The 18946-nt window shown below is 63.2% G+C and overlaps 1 protein-coding gene across 3 annotated transcripts in view; it reads right to left on the bottom strand.

The window, feature by feature from the left end:
* The window catches only part of NAV1 (neuron navigator 1), a 210899-nt gene that overhangs the window by 116330 nt on the left and 75623 nt on the right, over positions 1-18946 (bottom strand). For 2 of the 3 annotated variants that reach the window (XM_033415963.2, XM_049695805.1), the window contains exon 4: positions 10658-11443. The exons of the other annotated variant lie outside the window; for it this stretch is intronic. In XM_033415963.2, coding sequence (XP_033271854.1) covers positions 10658-11443 — 786 coding nt within the window. The remainder of the gene's footprint in view (positions 1-10657; positions 11444-18946) is intronic. 3 annotated transcript variants of the gene reach the window in all.

Genomic DNA, 18946 nt, shown 5'->3' with positions numbered 1-18946 from the left:
TGGTCACAGGCGGTGCCAGGCACCGTGACTCCCTCTTCTGTTTAATCCCCACCATTACCCCGCGCAGGGCGCGTAAGCTCCATCCTATAGATGAGGGACAGGTTCAAGGAGGGCGAAGGGCAGCCAGCAGGTGAGCATCAGGGTGGATGTGGACCCTCGTCTGCACGACTCAGAGCTGCTGCTTTTCTCTTAGGCCAGGCAGCCAGGGCCCCAGAGACGCCGGGTTCCAGCCGAGGGCGGACACGCCGTCCCCTGCAGCTCTCGGGCCGGCCACGGTCCTGCCAGGACAAGTGTGCAGGGGGGCGACGTGAACACAGCTGTGCTGCAAGTGCCCTAACCACAGACCCCCACACACTGTCCACAGCCTGGCAGTGGGGACCAAGGGGGTCCGGGGGACGTGCTTGGCTGCCTGGGCCACCAAACTCCTGCAGGAGACCTCAGAACAGGGCCGCGCTATTTAGAATAAAGGACAGGGCGGCTGCCCAGAGGACCTGCCGTGTCTGTGGAACTCTGCAAGGCCAGAGCTCTCCACCGGCGAGAGGCCCTGTAGCACGGTGGTTAAGGAGGCTGGCGCTCGAGCCAGCTTGCCTGTGGGCGGCTCCAAGCTCCTCACTTCCTGGTTGTATGACTCTGGGGAAGTCACTTACCCTCTCAGTTTTCTCATCGGTAAAATGAGAATGAAAACAGCACCTAACTCACTAAGTTGTTCTTGATGGTTAAATGAATTACTACACGTACAGTGGTCAGCTCAGTGCCTGGTACATGTCACGTAATGACTGACAGATATTATTATGAGACCCTGGATCTTCCATGAAGCGAACACCACCGCCCCCGCCCTCCACTTCCTGCAGATGCGGCATTCGGCGGAATCTAATCTAGAAATCAGGAGCCACTGGCCACGGGGGAGCAAGGAGGTGGGGGGAAAGGAGAAATCAGGCCCTGAGATGAAGATGGCTGAGTCTGTGGCCTCAGCCCCGGGCCAGCCCTTCCCTCCCCGAGCTGCCAGCTGGCAAGTCTGACCCCTCTTTGACCACCAGGGAGGCTGAGGCATCACGGGGCTTATTCAAGCTCCACGGTTACGAGGGACGGGGCCAGGGTTCACAGGCAGAGGGGCCAGGGGAACAGCTTATCCCAGGCGGACGCAGAGAGCCACGCCTCCTCCCGGCCAGTCTGGTCATCCTCACTGTGGCCACGACCTTCCTGTCCCCGGGGTAAGCCCTCTCCCCACAGCCTGCCTGCAGCTCCGGGTGCTGCTGCCCCGTGACCGTCCGTCTGTGGTCTGCTTCCCAGATTGGACACGCCGGGACGCAGGGTCTCGGGACCCGAGGAACGTTTGCCGAGGGCCGGAGAGAACTGATTCTTACAGACCGGGGCTCTCGGGACCGTATCAGCCTGAAGGCTCTAGACTGTCTACAGGGCAAGGGGGGCAGATGTGTCTACTTGTGCCAGAGAAAAAAAGAGTCTGGATGAGCCCGAACCAAGCCTCGGCTGAATCTCAGCTCTCCGTGAACTTGCCGAGTGGCCCCGGCTGCTCTAAGCTTCTTCACGTCTAAGTCCGCGTCAGTATGGGGTTTCCAGTCGACAGCGACGCACCAGGGGGGTCATGCTGGCTGCTGAAGATGAACAGCTCCCACACCTGCGGCAAATCGGCACTCTTCCTCCACCCCCGCCCTGCCCCTGGGACCCCACTACTCGGCACCCATGGGGTTGACTTCCGGCATAACAGGGAGCCCCAGGCACCCCCGGTTCTGCAGCCTGGCCAGCGAGGATTGTGAAATAGTCTGCGTGTGACCCTTGAATAGCGTCTCATTGCGAGGCTGACCTGGGGTCCCACAGAGCGCTCAGCACAGCTGGCAAACAGTGGGTGCCCACTAAGTGCTAGTCGTCGCTGTTGTCAATCCCCAGTGATTCCTGCCTCTGAGTGTCCCGGGGACCACCACGGGGCCTCGGGAGGGAGGCTGCTGACCCACCTGCAGAGTACAAGGCCGATCGGCGTCTCGGGCGCTGCTGTTTCTTCCTGGGAGCTCAAACCCTGCGGCCAGGCCCCCGGTGGCCCCCAAGCCACGGGCTGGGCGGAGGTGCCCAGCAGGGAGGCGCTGCTTAGCATCCAGGAGAAGCAGGGGCAGCCTCTCCAGGCTGCCCGCTGAGCCTCAAGCCAACCCCACCGGGCGGGCAGGGCGTTGGGCGGCCCAGGGCTGAGCCCTGACCCTGGGGCTGGGGAGCGGCCCTCGAGGTCCCTGCTGTCCACATGACAGCAGTAGCACCGCCTGCCCGCCAGGGGCCACCGCGGCCTTCGCTGCTGTAACGCCCTCCCCGCGGGGCCGGACAAAGGGAGGCCAGGCGGTGAACGCCCCAGCGCCCCTGGACGCCTTGTCACCATCCGTGGAAACCCTGAGACATTGCGACACACCTGCGTCCTCCAGCAACCCTGAACTCTTGGACTCCTGGGGGTACCCGACTCCAGGACAAAGCCAAACAACACAGCTCCTGGGACAGTGGGACCCCACGGCAATGCCCAGGGCACGGAAACTGGTCCAAAGGACAAAGCAGGAGGAGGATTTGCACTGGGTACAAGGCTCCCCCGTCCTGCCCTGGGGCACCCTCGCCACCTCGAGCCCTGCTACCCGGGACGGCCCTCGAGCACCGTCTGCTCCCAGGGCTCCCAGCCAGCGAACTCCAGTCCGGTCCTCCCACGCCCTCCAAGGAAACAACTGGGTGGCTGGAATGCCTCAGCCCCTTATGCCAAGCGTTTCTGACCCCTTGAAACAGCTCCCAGCTCCTAGCTCCTTCAGGAGGGCTTCCCGGATGCAGCAAGCGCCCTGGAGCCGAAACGTGCTGCCCGCCCTACGCATGGCTCTCCTTCCACGCCAACCAAGTCGCACGTCATGGGGACGCTCTGTCAGCCCTCACGCTGCTTTACGTGCTGCCGCTGCCACGTACGGGCTGATGCAGCTCTGCGGTGAGCTATGGGTCTAGGCTCTCCCGGGGGCTGGGGCCGGAAAGTACTGATCCCTCGGGCCTCATCAGAGCTGCTGTTCATCAAAGACAAGCTTCTGGGCGCACAGGCGTCCTCCCCCTTGTCCCTCCCACGTGGACACTGCAGGGGCAGCAAGGGCCACATTCGCTCCAGCGAACAGGTGTGGAACTTGTGAGGCCCTGGGCCGGCTGGCGTGCTCACTCAGAAGCACTCTCCCAGGACCGATTCCAGAGCCGGGACTCTCTCGGGGGCCTTTGGGGGCAAGCCCTGACAGCTCCCCACCAAAGGTCTGCCCAGCGCCTACTGCAACCCCTGGGGCCGGTCATGGTCACGTCAGGGCCGCCCCCAAGCTGCTTGTCCATCTCCTTCCCCACCTCTCCCACAGCTGGATGGTACCCACGATGAAGCCCTCCGTTTACCTCCTTCTTCCGTTTCCAGTCCCTCCCATCTCTGCTGCCGGGATCCCAACCTGCATTTCGAAGCGCAGGTCACTTGTCCACAGCGTCCCCTCCTGCCCACGGCACCGCACTCACCCCACACGCCGACTGGCTCCAGGCCGCCCTGCTCTCCCCCGCACCCCTTCCCAACTTTTCCGTAGCATCTGCCCCGCACGGGATGAGCAGGAACCCTTATCTCCTCACGCAGCAGGCCAGCAGCTGGCGAGCGGGGCCCGAAGCCGCAACCCCAGGAGCTCATGCTTCGTCCACAGCGACTGCTTGACAGCAATCCTGAATTAAATGGAACTGAACTCAACACTGTGGGGGGAGGGGTCTTGAGGCTCCTGGAAGCTGACATCACAGGGGTCAAGGTCAAGTCCTGGCCCTGTGGCCCACCTGCTCTTTTGGCTCGGGCGGCCAACCCACCGACCAGTGTCTCTGTTTGCTCAGTTGTAAGCGCGGGCTCACAGGGTCACTGTGGGCAGTAAGTGACTCATTAAACCTAAGGGACGAGAATCTCATGCCCCACGTGGTGTCTGGGTGCTGGTTATGGGCAAGTCATCACTTTCTCTGGGCCTGTTTTCCTCCCGTGGAGCATCAGGTCCCAGAGCCCTGGGGAGGCAACTCCCCAGCCTGGGTGTGCTGGAGCCCGTGGCCAATGGCAGCTGAGGGTTCTGCACAGAGAAGCCAGGCCTCCCGGGTGGCTTCCTGCACCCCCAAAAGGGAAGGCCTGCTCAGCGGTCACCAAGGGCAGAGGGAGCCTGTGTCCTCCTCAAGGTTCTTTTCTGGCAGGGGAGCCAGGCAGGGAGCCCCAACCCCTGCGGTCTCTGGCTGGGGGTCTCTTTGGAGGAAGTTGTTCCAGCCCGGTCGTGGTTCAGACCCTTTCATGCCTGGGCAGTTGTGTGCGTGCACACACACGCACACACGCGCGCACACACGGACACACACCCCTTCGGTCTGTGCGTAGCTGCTAGGGGCCGAGTGTGCAAGTGTTTCTGTGCACCGCTCCACGTGACACACCCAGCCCCTGTGCACCCTTGTGCACACCCTGACTCCCAGCCCCATCTACATCCTGGGGGTTTACGTCCGGACGTGAAGGTTTACGTGCAGGTCTCCCCACACACTTGCCTGTCTTGTGCTCTCAACCTTCACTACCTCCCTACGCAGCCCAAGGTCACGGCTGACGGCCCGGCTCTCCAAGAAAACTCCAGCGCTTTTCACCAGATCACTCCCAATGGCAGCGCCCCAACTGGACACCCTTGCAGACGAGCCAGCTTCCCCGGGGACCAGCCTGGGCACAAAGGGCCCACACCCTGGCTTTGCATGCCCGACGCACGTGAGCAAGTGCTCTGGGAAGCCGGTCCAGAGCCAGCGCTGCTGCTTGGAAATTAGAAGACGGTGCAGGAACCGCCCGCTGCAGAGGCCCTGAAACATATCATCGGGATGTTGAAAATAGACCTGATGAGGGCTCAGGCCAAAGCCCGCCCTGGCCACTGGCCAAGCTCTGGCCAGAGCTGAGCTGGAGAAGAGCCGCGTGGTAAACAGGCAGTGCTGGCGGTGAGAGCCTGGACGCTGCCGGAGCCCGAGCCCTCGGGGTGAACCTGTAACGTGCCCAAGGTGGTGCCCGTGCTCTCCCGCCTCAGTGCCAGCGGGGACCCCGCACCTGCTCGCTCCCCACACTGGCCGCACCCCTGCAATCTGCCCCTTCTTCTGCCAGAGGCACAGGTGCCAATCAGAGACGAAGAGCTGGGATCCGCCCTTCCCGGCAGGCGGCTGCGACCGCGCCGGACACGCCCCGGGCAAGCTCCGGGAGACAGACACCACTCCCGGGGCATCTTCCCGGTCTGAGCCCTGATGCCTGCTGGTCAGAAGGAAGCCTTGGACCCAGGGGGCTCTGGTTTTCTCTCCCTGCAGGGGCCGGGTCCCCAGGAGCCACAGTAGGGGAAGTTGCAGGGGGCGGTGCCCGCTCTGAGGGCTGACGCAGCCTTCCAAGGCTTCCACGCAGGAGCGCAGCCTGCCCACACAGGGCCAGTGAGCTGCGCCCGGCCCCCCGGCCTTCCTGGGCAAGAGAGGGAGGCTGCAGGCCCCGGGGACATCAGACGCAGCTGGGTAATGCAAACAGGCTGTGGGAGGAGGTCAGCCAACGCAAATGAGAAGCATGTGGCATCCACTTCCCCTTGGCTGGCAGGCTGGCACAGGCCTCCAGGCCGAGGGAGACGCTGCGGGAGGGAGCCCAGGTCAGCCAGGTGCTGGGGGGCAGACCTTATGGGGGATGGGGGGTCCAGCTGGGGGCTGGACTCTACAGGGCCCAGGAATCAGGGGAACACCTCGGCCCCTCCTCCTACCAAGTCTTACCGCAAAAGAAAAGACAAACAGGAGAAAGAGGAACGGGGGGCGAAGGGAGGAAAGATGCGAGGAGATGCAGTCGGGCATCTGAGAGGCAGGCCAGCCTAACCCGAGAGGATCCGGAGAGCAGGTCTGCACCCACAGGCGGAAACTCTCAGGAAACAGAAACTCTGCTCAGCGGGCTTTCTAATAACGAGGGCTTTCCAGGAAAATGAGGTAGTGAGCTCTCTGTCACCGGGAGTGTGTAAACAGAACACCCACTTGCCTACGACGCTACGAGGGAGTAATTTCTGCTTTAGGTGGGTGGCTCAACCAGACAATTTCCATTGTGTGTTCTGTGAATCCCAGGGGGGGAGGCGGGGGCTCTGCACAGAGAGGGTTCTTCTCTCCGGCTGTACAAGAAGGCGCCGCAGAGCAACAGGGATGGGCCTGGGGGCTCTGCTCAGCCGGGTCAGCGCAGGACCCGCTCTCCCTGGAGCCCCGTGGAGCTGCCTGCACCCCCAGCCCTCGAGGTCAGAGGCTGTGGGCTGTGGGCACGGGTGTGGAGGGGCGGCCCAGAGCAGGGCGAGGCTGGAGGTCTGCAGAAGACAAAGCCTCTGGTGTTGGCAGCTGGGTGGGGACGGGCCACGGGGGTGGGCGGTTGTGCCCGCAGGAGATGTTAGCGGGTGGGACGAGAGCTAACGGTCAGTAAGCAGCCCAGGATTCCAGGCGACTTGGTGCTGTTCTGCCTTCAACCCCCATCCACGAGGGCCTGGGGCCTGAGGGTGGAGCCGCTGCTGACCACCGAGGGCATCTCCCTTGAGAGAAGCCCTGGGCACCTCCCCTCCACGTGTCCTTGTCCCCAGAGCACAGGAGCTACCCCAAGGCCTTCCCGGGGAGGGGGAGGAAGACGGCTCTGGCTGCAGCGGCCTGAGCAGGGCGAGGCCCAGAGGGTAAGAGCAGGACCCCACGGGCCCCGGTGGAACCCGAAGCCTAGCCCTGGACACGGGGAGCAAAGAAACGTCCTCCCCAGCGCTACCCTTGAGGAGGCAGAGGCCTCGCAGCGGGAAGGGTCTGTGCCAGCTGCCCCTCCGCTACGCACGCGCTCACCTGCAGGCCTTGCCTTCCCTCACCTGCGGCTCTACAAGCCCGGGAAGGCTGCAAGTCAGCGCCCTCACTCTCCTGCCGGGCCTCTGGGGAACCCCTGGGAAGGCACCAGGCACGGCCCTGCGTGTGGAGCCTCGGTGAGCTTGCACACGCGGCCTGGCTGCGCGGGCACTGGATCCTGGAGGACCCCCCAGTGCACTGAATAACAAGGAAGAAAACCATCCGAGAAGCCATGTCTTCCCTCCCCCTATTCACAGCATCCCAGAATGCAACCTCTAGAGTAAACTCCCACCCCCCACAAAACCCCACAACAACCCACTGGCTTAGAAACGGATAATTTCCGGACTTCCTTCCCCTGCTCTGCTTGGCCTGCGCCTCTGAGGGCCTAACCGTTGTCACGGCAACCCCTCACGTGGGTCCAGACACTTTCTGAGAAAGTGGAACCAGGCGCTCCAGCCGCCTGGGTTCCTCTGCACCTGACCTGGTCCCCTTGCCTGGAGGGCTCAAAAGGGGGTGCAGTGTGCGTGGGGTCACCAGACCGCTTGGAGGTTCTCGGACTCAGGGCTGAGGAGATGGAGAAGTGTGGTCGGGTCGGGATTGTGTATGTAACTGCTCTGAGTTAAGACAGGCTCTCTTAGGCACCTGGGGCCCTGTCAAGGTCCGATCGCCTCTCTCTGCACCCCTCCCTGATGCCGACAGGTAGGAGAGAGCCGTGGAGCAGCTCTGCCATTCACAAATGGGTAACGTGAGTCCCAGAGGAGGTCACAGAGCTTAGGACTTCTGCACAGGGAACTCAGGACTGCGGCCTCCTGCCTGCCCCAGACCCAGGCCAGGGGCCAGTGACCTTCCCTCCGGAGCCGAACTGCCTGACACGGACTGTCCACCAGGGTCCGAGGGCATATGATCCCTGAGACAGGCCCCCTTCCCCTGGACACTCACCCCTCAGTCTTCCAAGTTTCTAGGGTTTCCCAGTGGGACCCTAGTTCTTTGGCAGCTTCCAAAGCAAGGGAAGGGCAGGGCGCCTGCCTGGACCATCTGGGCCCCAGCTGATTCCTGGCAAGCCGTGATCAGCTTTCATTCCCTTTCATTCCAGAAAGGCTCTTATTCGGGGCTGCCTCACTCCCTCTCCCTCCAGCAACCAGGGCTGGGCAGCTTCCGGGGTCTGAGATGGTCCCAGGGAGTAAGCGTGTCCCGACTTGGAGCCTCACGGGTGTAGAACCTGCGTCCTTCACCACCATCCGGAGGCAGAGGCGTCCACTCGTCTCCCCAGGGGCCACCCTGCTCTCCAGGAAGGGTCCTGACAACCGGACACCTTCATGGGTTCTCCTGTTCCCCCATTCCACACAGGAGAGGGGCTCTACCTGGCCGTCACCTTCTGCCGTCACCTTCTCCCTCCTCCTCCCCTGCCCTCCCTGCTGCACCCTTCAAGGTCACAGCACTGCCCTCCTGGGGCCAGCCCCGCCCAGGGTCAGTCCAGCACGTTCACCAGACTTTCCACTCCTCTCCCCGCACCAGCCCCGCCGTGGGGTCATCAGGGCCGGTCTGGTGGCCCATGCCCAGCACACACCAGCTTGGTAGGGTCCCTCTTTGCCTGCTGACTCCCCTCCCTCAATCAGGTCCCCTACACAGAGCTGTGACTTAATAATCAGGACAGACTCAGGACAGACGTCCAGAATCTGCCTTCCCATCACTGGCTCAGGGAAGACTCCAAGCCCCTCGAGGCTCTGACCCTGCGATTCCGGACCGCCTGGGAAATGGGGTGTGTTCTCCCCTCACTCCCAGGGGCACTCTGAGACATGACAAGTGTCAAGTGGGCTGAGGGGTTACCACAAAGCCTCTCCTCCCGCCCTCCTCTCCCCTCGCCCACCAGCTCTACGACTATCTGCCTGGGTTTCTGTGGTCACTGCCTCTTGAGATGCAACTAAGAGGGCTTCGGCCAAGCCGCTAGGTCCTGGGGCAGTGTAGGGACTGCAGGACTGGGGAAGCCTTGACCTTGAAATGGGGCTGTGCCCTCCGCTCTTCTGTGTCGCTGACACTCCCTCCGCTCCCCCCAGAGACAGCCCCCGCCTTCCTCTCCCCCATCCCACCCCCCCACCCCACCCCCACCCCCCACCCCCGTCTCAGCCCTGCAGGGAGTATTCTCCCCGCCTGCCCCTGCACCTCCCCTGGCCTCAGTCACAGCTCAGTACCACCTCCTCAGAGGCGCCTAAGCAGGCCCTCCTTGGTGTCTGCAGTTACTTTCTTTCTTTTCTCCTTTACTGTCTGTTTCACCCCATTAGACTGTAAGCTCCTTGAGGGCAGCACTCCGCACAGGGGGGGAGGGGGGAGGCCGCCCCTCGGCTTCTGCCCCCACCCTCACCCCCACGGGTCCCTGCCTGCGGAGGCCGGGCCCTCAGGCCGCTGCGCCCCCCTCTTTGCCCTTGTCCAGCCCCCGACTGCCCCTGCAGAGCCCATGTGCGGCCTCCTCTGTGAGCCTCTGAATCCGAAGCCCCAGATCCCTGCCCCTGCTCGGGGTCCCTCGTCCTGGCCCGCACGGGGCCTGTGGGTCCCGCGAAGGTCGCGGTAGGTCGAGCCCGTCCTTCCCAGCGCTGCCTCCTCCAGGCCGCCAGGCGAGCACCTCACCCCCCATTCCCACGCGCCCCACCTCGTCCTGCCCATCACTCGGACCGCAGCCCGCGTCGGTCCCGCCCCTCACACGCGCACGGACACGCCCCTCCCCAGCCCCCAGCGGGGCTGGCGGCCCGGGAAGCTCGGGTCCCTCGGCGCCGGAGGACCCACATCCCCGCCACCGCAACAAGTCCGCGGAGCCACGGCGGCCGCCCGGCTCCGGGCCTCGCCGCTGTCCTCTCGTGGCCCCGGCACGGCCCGCGCCGGCTCCCGAGGCGCAGCGGCCTTGCGTCCCGCGCATCCCGGGTCCCTCCCTCTCAGGGCACAGGGTCCCCGGGGAAAGCAGGCGCAGCTCCGGGCCCGCTCCGGGTTTTTTGCTTAGGCTCTTCAGGCTCGGAGAACAATGGGGCATCTCTCTGCGCTTCCTCCGCCCGAGCGAGCTTTGTTCCTCCCTTCCCGCCCGCTCGGCTTCCATTAGCCAAAAGGCGAAGGCTTCCCAGTCAACCAGGAGTCTCCGCGCGAAAGCCCAGACCTTTCCACACGCCCTAAAAACCTGCGGAGTGGGGTGGGGTAGGGGTTTGGCCCAGGCCTGGGGCCGGGGCCGAGGTACAGGACACGCGTCCAGATGCGGGCAGCTGGCTGCCCGCCTGCCCCCAGGCCCCTGTCGTGCCTCCTTGCCAGAGCCCATACCCGGGAAATCCGACTCGTGCTCCCACCGGGGATCCACAGAGGAAGCGGAGCCTCAGCTCTGCTCCGCGGCCAAACAGCCCTCACATCTGCTTTCCCCACATCTGTGCTCTAGATCGGCTCCCACCGGCGCTCCCCGGCAATGCTGAACGTGATCTTGCCCAGCACAGACCACACACGGCAGGGGTCACCCCCAGCCCCCCACGTTTTGCCGTATTAAGATTCTAGGCTTTAAGATGCCAGGAAGCTGATGGGCTCTATTTCTGAGAAGCTGAGCCCCCCACCCCATTGTCCAGCCTCACCTCCGGCAGGCCAGAGCAGAGCCCCAGCCTGGGGACATCTCTACCAAGGCGCACTTCAGCCATATGCACCTGGGGATGGGCCAGCCCTGTACATCTGGGCGCAGTGTCCCCGCATAGCCCGAGCCGGGGCCTAGAGAGCCCCGCCGCTCTCCCCACAGCTTCCCCGGCAGCGGGCGAGGGGAAAGGCAGGGGTGGGGCGGGGAGGCAGGACTCACCCAGCACCTGGCTGAAGAGCAGCTGCTCCAGGTCTCCCAGCACGGTCACCACGAGCTCGGGGTCCACCTTGAGGAAGGCGCGCTCCTCCTGGCCCTTGGCGGGGGGCACGGGCCCGGAGCCCTTCTGCGCCTTGGCTTTGCTGGAGAGCAGCTCGTCGTCCGACTTGCCGTCGTCGCTCACGGCCGCCTCAGGAGCCTTGCTGAGCGGCTTGACCTCGGCGTAGGGGCCGCGCGGGATCCGGCTCGGCTTCCCCAGGCTGGGGGCGAGCGGGGCCAGGGGGGTCTTGGCGCCGCCCGCCGGGCCGCCCTTGGCCTGGAAGAGCGAGTGCTCCGACTTGGACAGCGTCTTGGACATCAGCGGAGCCTCGCGGCCTTTGGGGCCCGCCTTGCCTAAGCCCTTGGGCGCCTTGGCCATGTCGTCGCTCCACTCGGGCTCGTATAGCTGCATCTTCTTCTCAGAGTCCGTGAGGAACGAGAGATTGGTGAGCGACTTCTGCTTCCGCAGGTTGGAGGCGGGCGGCCCGCCGGGGACTCGGCCGTCCACGCTGCCGGACTTGAAGACCTTGAGCTCCGCCGCGCTGGCCTTGGCCATGCCGCCGCCGCCCGGCGCCTTGGCGCGCTTGGGCAGCATGCCTCTGCCGTCCGCCGCCGCCTTCCTGCCCGCGCCCCGAGGCTCGTCCGCGCCCTCGTCGCCGCCGCCGCCGCTCTGCTCCACCTCGGGCTGCACGCTCTTGACGCTGCCGCCCAGCATTCTGCCCGCGAGGAGCGCATGGACGATCCGCGCGTCTGCAGGCACCGGGGGCGGGGGGAGGGGGAGCGCGCAGGGAGGAGGCGGCGGGGGAGGGGAGAGGAGGGGGAGAGAAAGGACGGAAGAAACCGTGGAGGAAGGGGAGAGGAAAGAGGAGGGAGCGAGGGAGCGGGGAGGAGGCGAGCCGAGGCGCAGGGGAAAGAAACGCGAAGAAGGAAGCCGGGGAAAGGGAAGGAGCGCGGAAGCCGTGGAGCGATGGGGCGGGGTCGGAGGAAAAGGGGCGGGGCGGGGAAAATACAAATCAAAATCTTAAAATCAATCAAAGAAGAACGCAAGCCCCGCAGCTGGCCGGCGCTCGGAGCTGCCCGGCGCCGGGACCCGGTCCCCCGCCCGCCCGCCCCTCCGCCCGCCGGCCGGTGGGTCCCGTGGGTCGCGCGCCGCCCGCCAGCGGGAGCGGAGGCTGCGGGCTGCGGCTCGGAGCGCAGGAAGGAGGAGGGAGGCGGAGGAGCCGGCGGAGAAGGGGAGGGGTGTGCGCGAGCGCCGGGAGGTGGGGGGGAGGGGTGTGCGCGAGCGCCGGGAGGCGGGGGGGGAGGGGTGTGCGCGAGCGCCGGGAGGCGGGGGGAAGGGGTGTGCGCGAGCGCCGGGAGGTGGGGAGGGAGGGGTGTGCGCGAGCGCCGGGAGGTGGGGGGGAGGGGTGTGCGCGAGCGCCGGGAGGTGGGGGGGAGGGGTGTGCGTGAGCGCCGGGAGGTGGGGGAGAAGAGTCTATTTCTGGCTGGAGAGGGGGTGGTATCTGCAGCCGAGAGCCAGGGGCGGATGAGTAGTGGGTAGGGGGAGATGAAGGATTCGACCCGGTCTTCTCATCGCTTTCCCCGCCGCGGCGGGCAGGTTCCGGGGCACGGGTTGCCCCCTGCCAAGCCCGGAGGTGGGGGGGGGGGGCGGTGGAAAGGTTCCGTTGAGCTGGTGTGGGCGTGCGGGTAAAAGGGGCTGAGACGGGGCGGCTCGGGACGCGGAGGGAGAGTGGGCTCGTGAGGCCTGGGGGGAGATGCGGCGAGCGTGGAGAAAATATCCAGGTCGCCTGGGAAACTCCCGGCCCCCCTCTTGCCTTCCGTCTCTGAGGCTCCAGGCTGCTCTCCTGAAGTGCGGGGTGCCTCCGGAGGACGGGGGCAGGGGGTGGACGAGGGTGGCTTGGGAAGACCCAGGGTTGACTGGGCAGGGGCCTCAGGGCGCTGCAGGCAAGGCCTGACTCTCGGGATCCGGAGACTGGGTTACCAATGACTGTATGACCTTGTCAAAGTCACTGCACCCCCTCCCCCGTCTTCTCTCACGGTGGTTACAGTACCAGCTTAAGAGCTAAAGGGACTTTGGACCTGCAAAGCGCTTTGTCAAACCCAGGGCATCAGGAGAAGCTGAGCCCTGGTCCCTTGCCTGCCACACCTCCAGTGGAGCCTGCAGAGCGCTTAAAAAAGACATTTTCCTATAGCCCTTCTCCCTTCCCTGCCCCCCGGGCCCTGGGAAGAGAGATGGGGTCGAGGGGGGACTGGAGGCTAGAGGCTGACTGAGCAGGCAGCCGTTTGCATGGGGCTGTCCCTCAGCAGAGGGCGACACTGCCCATTCTCCACGGCCTCCCAGGTCAGGGCCAAGTTGCCTAAGCAAAACGGTCCTCAGGCAAGAAAGTGAGGGACAGGAGAAAGGGAGGAGTGGGCCCCGGCGGAGCCACACACTGGGGAAGGCACAGCCCTGAGAACCCTTTGCCAGAAAGCACTGGCCATCGGATACCTGCCCACTTCATCCCCAACCTCCATCTCTCTAGCCCCAGGCCCCCCTTCACCCTAGAATCGGAGTCTCCTGCTTCACGCACTCTGCTAGCGCTCATCACAGCCTGCCTGGTGTGAGGGGCATTTGTGTACGCGTCCGTCTCCCCCACCGGCACCCACGCTCTCAGGGACGGAGCCATGTCTCTCGGCACCTTGGTGGAGCAGATGCTGCCGCTGTGTTGGTAACGTGGATTTGGAGGCCTGAGGGCTGTGCTCCGGGCCTGCTCCCCGCATGGCTCCTGGGTCCCGTCCCCAGGACTCTGTCTTCCATCATCCCAGGCCTGGACTGAGACACTATAAAGTCTGCAAGTCCAGGTGTCATGGCAGAGAGGATGCACTGACCGCGGTACTGAGCACTGACGTCTCAGGCAGAGGGGTGTTTGGTAAGAAACGTGGACCCTTGGCTGGGCACTGGAGAAACAGAAAGATGGCGATTCTGCCCTCAGGGAACTCAGTGTCTGGGAGGACATGCAAGATAGCACTACAAGACCTGGGAGAATAATACTCCTTTTCATGGGAAACAGCAATGTCAAGCACATCACCACATTCACTGCAGGCAGACAGATGGAGGTGGGTGTATACTGATTACAGGAATGACAAGGGGGAGACTCCCAACCCCGGAGAACAGAGCTCCTGGCTGTCTCACTGATGCTGTAACCCCAGGGTCTGGCACTTACGTAGGAGGTTCCCAGTACGTATGAGCATAGGAGTAAGAGGTCGTGCTGGCAGGTGGGAGAATAGGTGGAGGAAATCTCAGAGGCTTCCTGGAGTAGGATGCAGTGTAAATAAGGAAGGGTTCAAACGGGGGGCGGGTGCAGGGTCAGGGGCAGTGAGTGCAAGTTCACTAGAAGGTCCCCTGGCACAATGCAGACTGGCCTCTGGGCCTGTGTCCAGCACTTCGGAGACTCGGGTAGACTGGGATGGCGACTTCAGATAGGGAGTGAGAAGCAAATGGATGGGTAAAGGGACTTAAGTGGTTTCATGCCAGAACTTGGTCCGGGCACAGAGAGTGCCCAAAGGAGGAGGCCAGTCAGGAAATCTTCCCTCTGGGCACACACGAGACACTCATGCATAAGCCCAGACACAAGATCCCAGCTCAAGGAGGGGATCCAGTCCCATCGTCGGTGCCAAAGGTCTGGGTGATCATGCGCTCCCTCCCCCGACACAGGCCACTTTTCGTGAAATCACAATTGCTTCTGAAGTCCTCATCCTTACTCGGGGGTCTCCTCCAGTTTGCACAAGACACAGCTAATTCAGTCACGGGGGAATCTCACCATCCCTAAAAAGGGCAGCTTGACAGTCTGGGGACACTTGTTCCCTAATGTACCAGGCTGCAGTAGTTTGCTTGTTTGTGTACATTCTCCTCCTGCACATAAATTCACTCTCCTTAGCAGACAAGGAGAAATGAACTGGCTGCCGTCTGGCCGAAGAGCATGATTTGCGCTGTGGTCCAGCCGGTGCGCGCTGCTGTACACAAGGTCCGGCGCCTCCTCCGGCCCCTCGTCTCTGGTACCCATGTCTGTAGGTTCCCTCCTCCCACATCAGTGCCTGGAGTTGCTCTGACACTACTCCACCTGTTGCGCTGTCCACTTGCGCTTCCTGGTCCCTGGATTCCCACTGCCCCGGACCTGATCCTCCTTCCTTCCTCATCGGCTCCCGTGTTTCAGCCTGGTCCCTGCCCCCTCTCTTTATTCCCCTGTGTCTCCTCCCGAGGGATAGCACATGCCCCAAACCCCGTGCCTGTCCCCTTGCTTCAATAAACAGCTCCTGAAAATTTGCCTCCTTCTAGAAAAGAAGGTTTTCCAGAAGAGAGGCACCAGACCCCCTCCATCCTCCCTCTGCATGAAACACCACCTGCCGATTTATGAGGCAGAAAACACCTTCCGTGCTCACCTTCCCACCGTCCCTCTCTAAAGGGTGTTGCTGTGATCACGGGGTGGTCCCTTTAAAGCGTCATCTTGGCATCCTGGAACTTATAGACGCTCCCCAGTGAGGCCTCTCCCTCTGTCTGGCGGCTCTCTTTATTCCCTTCACATCCCCTGAGTTTCCCACCATCCTCTACTGCAGTGGGAGCCCTCAGCTGCCGTGGCAACAGCCATTCCAGCATCAGTCGATAAAGCCAATATATGCTTCCTCAAGTGATTCCTAAAAAGAGAGGATCCTGCCCTGTCACGGCACCCCCAATCCCAGACTGGAGCCCCTCCCACCCTGCCCCGTCCCCTCGCCCCACTCTGCAGGACCCCCTGGCCGGGAGGGTCCAATGAAGAGAGAAGGCGAGGATCTGTGTGCGGAGGCAGAGGCCCGGCTGAGCAGGGAGTGGGTGCCGGGGACTGGACCCTGCCTGGGCTCCAGAGGGGACTCGGGAAGGAGGCTGGTTTGGAATCATGAAAGTCCCCAATCTCCAGCCCCCCGAAACCGCTCATCACCCCACTCCTCTGTCTCCAAAGGCATTGGCAGTCTCTGCAGTGGGTGTGGGATGAGCGATCTGACCACATCTGTTGACCGATAACTTAAAGCAACTCGAGGAATGAAATACAGGCACACGGCCAAGGACAGGCATGCAGTGTGATGTTACATCCCTCTCCCGTGACTGGAAACGGATGCAGCCCTGGTTGTGGGAGGGCGTTCTGGGATCTGCCCCTGGGTTTGAGAGAGGATTTTGGGGGGTGGGGAGTGAGGAAGAGAGGAGAAGTTGGGAAGGAGGGCTAGGCTGCCCCCACCTGGTTGACCTTGAAAGGTGACCTTGGGAGAAGGTGGGATCTGAGGCAGGGGGAGTGGGCAGGCGAGTCCACACTTGGTTCCCTCAAGGGCTAAGGGCAGAGCAGAGAAGAGGGGAGGGTTCTCTTGATTTCTATGCCCACAGTCAGGATCTGGAGAGCAGGGGCTGGGCACTAGCCCACCCACCCTGGGCCAGGGGCTGAGCGACAAGCACCTTCTTTAAGGTGTCCCCACCTGACCCCTGTGATGAGGTCCTCCATCACCTCCCGACACCTCCACCTTTGTGGAAAGCCCTCCAGCCACTGATGCCCACTTCCTTCTGCCCTTTTCTCTTCCATGTCACCGACCCCCCATGTCCTTCCACCTCTCAGCAGGGACTTCTTGACGAGGCCAGGCTGGAGGCCGCGGAGGTGGCTGATGCCCGAGTGGTGTCTCGTCTGCAGCTGGACGGCCAGCCTCCCAGTGCTTACATCTGCTCAGCGCCTCCACACGCCAGCTCTGACAGGTGCTGCGGGTGCAGCAGAGGACGGGACAGACAAAAACTCTTGTCCTCATGGGACATCCACTCCACTGGGAGGGACAGGCAGTAGACAGAAATGTCAGCTGCTGAGAAGTGCTGAGGAGAAGGAACAAAGCAGGAAGGGGATGTGAAACCGCTGTGGGCAGGGGGTGACTCTCCGATTCAGTGACCAAGGAAGGCTTTACTGAGAAGGTTCATTTGAGTAAAGATCTGAAGAAGAAAGGGGACAATCTCTACGGATATCTGGGGAAGAGGTTTCCAGGCAGAGGGAACAGCCCAGGCAAAGCCCTGAGGCAGGGTGTGCCTGGTGTGTTCGGAGAATCGCAAGATCAGAGGCACATCTGCTAGAGAGAAAAAAACGGGGCCGGCGGCAGGCAGTGAGGTCAGGATGTGATGGAGGCCAGTGTGCAGAGGCCTCAGAGGTCATCCCTTGGCCTTTCGCTCAGTGAGATGGGAGCCCCCTGGCAGGCTTGGAGCAGAGACTGGCACAGCCTGGCTCCCCCTCGGAAGGGTCCCTTGGCTGCTGGACGGGGCTCCTGGGCAGACTGCAAAACTCAAGGTGAGGCATGATGGTGGCTTGGAACTGGTGGTGACTTTGGCGGTGGTGAGGAATGGTCAACGCTGGGGATCTTTTGAAGCCGTTAGGGTTTGCTGATGGACCAGAGGTGGGTCTTTAGGAAAGAGAGGGGTCAAGGATTGGGTTGAGACCCCAAGGATTGGGGCCTGGACAGTTCTAGGCCTGGGGTTGCTGTCAGTCAAGGTCGCAAAGACTTCAGGAGGAGCTGGCGTGGAAAGACGATTAGACCCTCTGCTTCTCCTCCTGGCCCTTCTCAACACCAAAGGGCCCTCCTGTGCGATTCCGCTCCAGACTCACCCACACGCTTACTGCAGCCAATGCAATAATTTCCCGGCATCCAGCCAACATCCTTTATCCACTCATCTGTGATTCCCAAGGATCCACCCTCGGTTGGCTTTACTGACCATGAACTTTTCCCAGAACCCATCACAGCTCTTTGCACACAGTGGGCTCTCAGAAATATTTGATGAATGACGATTGATGGAATGAATGAATGCGTGACTCAGAGCAGATGTGTGGGGACTGTAAACAGCAGTGACCTCTCGGTACCCGTGGTGAGACACAGCGCAGCTGGTGCTGAACGGCAGCCAGGCCCGGGGACAGCGTCCCAGCCACATCTTCCCTCCCTTCCCTACAGCCCCGGGCTGCGGGGAGGCCGGCAGACCCTCCCTCTGCCCCTTTGAGGAAGCTCCAGTTCTTGTGACCTTGGGACGGGGCACAGCTGAGACCCTCTCCTCCCCCATCTCTGCCCTGCACACCTCTGGGGGACAGGGCGGGAGTGGGCAAGAAGTCCTCACGTTCCCTCGCGCACCTAGCAGTCCCACCAGGAACGTGACCCCCACCCTCCCGGGCCACCTGGAGGAGAAGAAGAGCCAGTGGACACAGTGGTCCAGCATGGATGTACCAGCTGGCTCGCACCTCATCCAGGAAGCCCTCCCAGACTGATCCTCTTGCTTCCTCCCAGCCTTTGCTTTCCAGGGCCTCGGTAGCTGAGACGTTTCCGTGGACTCTGCAGGGCCCTGGCTCCGCCTCTCTGGTCCCAGGAGGCTCCCTAAGCTCAGGGTTGGGGGGTTTTCCCATGGGCTCCAAGGTCAGGAGTGTGGGCCCAGCAGAGATCTGCTGTCTGCCTGTGCTGGGGAAAATGAGGCCCAGCCAACCCAAGGCTGGGAGTGGAGCCAGGGACCGTGGGCCCCAGTCTGCCTCTGGCCCAGCGTCTCAGGGAGCACTTCCGGGAGGCTGAGGGTGCTGCGGAAGTCTAACTCCAGCCCACGTTCCTGGGAGCTCACAGCAGCCTGGACGCATCTGCCCTGAGCCTCCATGCCAACAGGATGGGGGTGAGCCTGCTCATCCTGTGAAGTAGGGGGGCCGACACGAGCCCAGGAGGACACAGGGCCCGAGCCTGAAGCCCAGGGTCCCCAGCTGGAGGGCAGGGCTCTCCCGGGCTGGGAGGGTGTAGGTCCTCTGCTCAGAGGCTGGGTGCTCCGGGTGTGCAGCCCCACAGGGAGTGGGGACTGTGGCCGAGGGCCTGAGACCCGGGAGGTGAGGTCCGATTTAGGGCTGGGCTATGGCTCCCTAACGCCCCCAAGCAGCCTGACCCCCAGGCTAGATCACGGGACCTCCGTTCCTCGGCAGGGGAGCCAGGCGTGCACAGCAAGACCCTGGGTTCCTGCTCTTCTAAGCACCCCGCCCAGGCCCCCTGAGTGCTGACGCCCTCCTTCTCCATTTCAAGCCGGAACTCCGTGATGGCGGGCGGAGGTGAGCTGGGTGGCTCCCCAGGGAAGGACTGCCCCCCACCCTCTGCTATCAGCCGCCACAGAGGCCAGTGCTGACCCGCACACAGCACTCGGCCTCCCTCTCCCGCCCCCGGGAGCCTTGCTCTCTGATGCTCTCCTACCCACCCTCCGGTCCAGGC

This window comes from Orcinus orca, chromosome 1 (genome assembly GCF_937001465.1).
Source record: "Orcinus orca chromosome 1, mOrcOrc1.1, whole genome shotgun sequence".
Lineage (NCBI taxonomy): Eukaryota > Metazoa > Chordata > Mammalia > Artiodactyla > Delphinidae > Orcinus > Orcinus orca.
Note: the sequence above shows the minus strand (reverse complement) of the source record. Positions and strands in the feature narration are given on the sequence as shown.